General features: G+C 40.6%; 1 protein-coding gene across 1 annotated transcript; it reads left to right on the forward strand.

Annotated features, from left to right (window-relative positions):
- The first annotated feature begins 1,341 nt into the window (after positions 1-1,341).
- LOC139419487 (alkB homolog 4, lysine demthylase) lies at positions 1,342-3,332 on the forward strand. The gene is made up of 3 exons (XM_071169439.1): positions 1,342-1,468; positions 1,716-1,907; positions 2,102-3,332. The coding sequence occupies exons 1-3, from the start codon at positions 1,361-1,363 to the stop codon at positions 2,618-2,620; spliced, it is 819 nt and encodes a 272-aa protein (XP_071025540.1). The 5' UTR covers positions 1,342-1,360; the 3' UTR covers positions 2,621-3,332.
- Positions 3,333-3,946: the final 614 nt, after the last annotated feature.

Genomic DNA, 3,946 nt, shown 5'->3' on the forward strand with positions numbered 1-3,946 from the left:
ATTGTATGCTGTAGTGTTAAGATTTCCCTTCACTGGAACTAAGAGGCCTAGCCCGAACCATGAAAAACAGCCCTAGACCATTATTCCTCCTTCACCGAGCTTTACAGTTGGCACTATGTAGTCGGGCAGGTAGAGTTCTCCTGGCATCCGCCAAACCCAGATTCGTCCTTCGGATTACCAGATGGTGAAGCGTGATTCATCACTCCAGAGAATGCGTTTCCACTGCTCCAGTTAAATTTTTTTAAAATTGTAAAGCCTTTATTACAGCAAAGGCTAAAACCAGTAGCATTCGTGATTGCAATTTCCAGAATATAACTGTTTATTGTTTACGCTAATTATTCATGGGTCGCTTTGTTTTATCATCTACGTTCCATCAATCTTCACTTGCAATAACTAGCAATATACCTGAAACACTCATCTTCAATACAATTTTTTTAACCAAGAGATATAATATAAAAACAAAAGTTAAATGACTATATGACAATAGACACAGATAGATTAGCTGAATGTGTAACAAATAAATTCATGATATCTCTTTAAACTTTGTTTCAGGTTTCAGGTTGTTTTAGGATAAGGACAAGCAAGAAGGAATTGAATGAGGATTGGTGCATAATGTTGGGAAAGAGGATGTCACTTTGAAGAGTTCTCAATATCATGAACTGTTCCACTTTTCATTTGACTAGGATTCTTTAAAAGGACTGTATTTTAGACAAGGTACAGCATGGTCCCTTTATCTAAGTACTGAATGGAGTTTTCATTCTAGACCATGATAACATATATGCAGGAAAGGATGTAATTGTATCGGTCAAATAATTGTATTTTTCTAACACAGAAACATTATAAGGAAACGTGTGATTTAAAACTGAAATTCTGAGCTCATACGGTGGTTTGGTATATTCAAAACAGAAGCACATGTTGTTAAACTCATTCGAATCCAATTCTGTACTGTAGTTCTAACCAGCTGAAAGTTGGCAAGCATGGTTTAAAACTTTATTTAATGGAAATATTTTGCATCACATTCATTGCTGTTAAATGTTTTAGTTTTGCAATGCCCAACATGCTCCATATTTGACCCTAAATTGTCTGAGAATAATGGTTTGTTATGTACTGTAAGGTTTGTTTTTGTTTTTAAATAAATAATTATTGTAATATTTCTTCATACCTTTTACATTCTTACAAAGCCTCTATTGCAAGCATCAGTGACTACAACATGAGACACTAATGTGAAAAGAGCAAATAAACATTTCTACTGTTGAATGATTCTACTGTATTTGATGCATTTTGCCTGGTTCAATGCGGAACTTAATGCATTTGATGTGTTTTTGCTACGTCCTGTTATGGTGGGACACGTAATCTACTAATGGCGACGGAAATTCACCATGCTAATTGTGGTTGTAAGGGGATTCGAACTTGTTTATTGTGTGAGAGCGTGAATGGAAATGGACTATTATCGGAGAATGGTCAACCGGTAAGTTTGTGTTAACTGAAAAATAGATAATGTAAATAAGATCCTGTTCGGTTGCTAGACACAGCGCTCTGAAGCAAACGCCGTTAGCCAGCCCCCCTGTCTGAGCACTGTCAACAAATACATCATATTATAGCTAAACTACAGTAATATTACGTATTACTGTTTAGCTGTATAATGTGTCCGGAAAGCACTTATTACAGCACTGACTTCATGAGATCCCTTAAACAGATTTGTTGACTTTCTTTAGATACGACACGATTTTATGTACGACCCATTGCTGAGACGAGCTGTGCGCAATTATGGTGGGCAGCAGCTGACTTTTCCCTTCCCTGGAATATTTTTATGGAATAACTTCATATCAGAAGAGGAGGAGAATGAGTTGATAACCGATATGGACCTCAACGCCTGGAGAGAGTCACAGTCTGGTCGACGGAAACAGGTTTGTTGTCATCTTCTAACGTTTGCTGCAAGATGACGCAATTTTGGCAAGTGAATAGGGGCTGGCAGCATGAGTTGCAGAATCACCTCTGACAATGACCAGTGGTTCATTCTTCTATCATGGGAGGTACCCATGATAGCAACCATTCACTCCTAACGAGAAAGAATAACCCACTTTTTTAAATGTCTTTACAGGACTTTGGGCCTAAAGTGAACTTCAAAAAACACAAAGTGCGTCTTGGTGGCTTCTGCGGCCTGCCTCCAATCAGCCGTAAACTGGTGCTACGGATGTCCCAGGAGCCGGTCCTAGCCGGGTTTCAACCAGTGGAGCAGTGCAACCTGGATTACCACCCCCAGCGTGGGTCTGCTATTGATCCCCACCTGGATGACAGCTGGCTGTGGGGGGAGCGTCTGGTCACCGTCAACCTGCTCTCAGACACCACTCTCACAATGTCCCTGGAGGAGGGCCTGACAGAACTAGGACCGGGGGGGGTCCGAGTGTCTGTGCACCTTCCCTGCAGATCCCTTGTGGTGGTATACAGCGAAGCACGTCACAGATGGAAACATGCCATCCATAGACATGACATCCATGAGCGCAGGGTGTGCAGTACCTACAGGGAGCTGTCTGCTGAGTTCATGTCTGGGGGAGAGCAGCAAAACATGGGCTCCCAACTGCTGGACATAGCTCTGAGCTTTGAGGGTACACCGATATAGAAAGACTGCAATCATCACTGTTTCATTTTTTTTCAATCCTATGTCCTTGACTGAAAGCAGCCTCTATGCACACTATTTTGACATGCTTTGGCTAAGCATTGCACGAATACAGTTGGATTGTTTGATTAATTTAACTGTAAATTCACAGTTCTTATAACTATGTTATAACACGGTGACACATTGTACTGCATTTCTTGCTAGGAGTGTGTATTTGAGTGTATTTTGTAAAATAAATCAGACCATTGAAATCTATGTATTGTAGTGATTGGCTATTGCATTACTGGATACTCACACTGCTCTTAGCACAGGTCTGCCAGTTTTAACTATCAGAAGTGACTTTTCGTAAAACAGGTTAGGAAAAGAGTTAGCCAAAATTGTCCCTGACGTGACTCGAACATATATATATATATATATAACCAGGTCTGCCCTGAGAACAGTCTTCGTTTCCGCTAATGCGATTCTGCGCGCATGTTAGTAATGTGTGGTTCTCATTGCTCAGTTAGTTTGGGAATGTTATAAAGTGGGCATGCACCCAGTGTTGGGTAGTTAATAGACGACTCACGGCTTATGACATGGACAACGTAATATTCCGTTTCTGCCAGAGCTAGAGTGTCCTATTCACTAGACTAAACTAATATTGCAAGTTACTGCATTGTATGAGTGTATGTGTTGGCTGTCAAAGGAGGACATTAAACTTGACCATCTAGCTATCTTTCCAGCCCTTTCACTAGCCCTTGATCATGACTCTCAGTTCCATTACATTACACATAAGTCATTGGACGAAGGCGTCTTCTCCATGGGTGAGTTTTGTTAAGAACCCCTACTTTCAATTTTTTCATTAACACGCATCGTTTGCGGTACAGTTTTAGAAGCAAATTCACCTTCTTTCATATCAGTGAGAAAAAAAGGTTACATTTATACACCACTTGATAAGGTTAGGGTTCCCACAAGGTCATTTCTTCGTATTACAGCTCTTGTTTATGGAAACAGACGGAAGATCAGAGGCCACCTGTGCTATTTAGCTATTTAGCATGCGCCGAAGCGTAACTCGGGAAGTGTAGCAGAAGTGTAGTTCCATCGGATGGAGGCATCCATAGCTGTGTGGATCTGTGAAAAACTGCTACAGTAAGTATATTTTTTATTTGAACGATTCTTCATAACGAATGAAAAATGAGGGACATATCTTTTGAAAGCCCGCAAGCAACAATCATTGATGCTTCTAAATGTTAAAACACAGTATCGGGATTGTAGTTCACATGAGCCAGCCGTGGGCAAAGCTAATGGCTGAAAGCTGTGGTTAGAAGGCTTCTTCGATGAGGTTTAACG

The sequence above is a fragment of the Oncorhynchus clarkii genome, chromosome 10 (genome assembly GCF_045791955.1).
Source record: "Oncorhynchus clarkii lewisi isolate Uvic-CL-2024 chromosome 10, UVic_Ocla_1.0, whole genome shotgun sequence".
Classification (NCBI taxonomy): domain Eukaryota; kingdom Metazoa; phylum Chordata; class Actinopteri; order Salmoniformes; family Salmonidae; genus Oncorhynchus; species Oncorhynchus clarkii.

Bases quoted from the DNA above. Each gene is read 5' to 3' on its own strand.
- LOC139419487 (XM_071169439.1), top strand. From the start codon at position 1,361: ATGGCGACGGAAATTCACCATGCTAATTGTGGTTGTAAGGGGATTCGA. The intron at 1,469-1,715 runs GTAAGTTTGTGT...GACTTTCTTTAG, and splicing joins TATCGGAGAATGGTCAACCG to ATACGACACGATTTTATGTA. The intron at 1,908-2,101 runs GTTTGTTGTCAT...ATGTCTTTACAG, and splicing joins AGTCTGGTCGACGGAAACAG to GACTTTGGGCCTAAAGTGAA.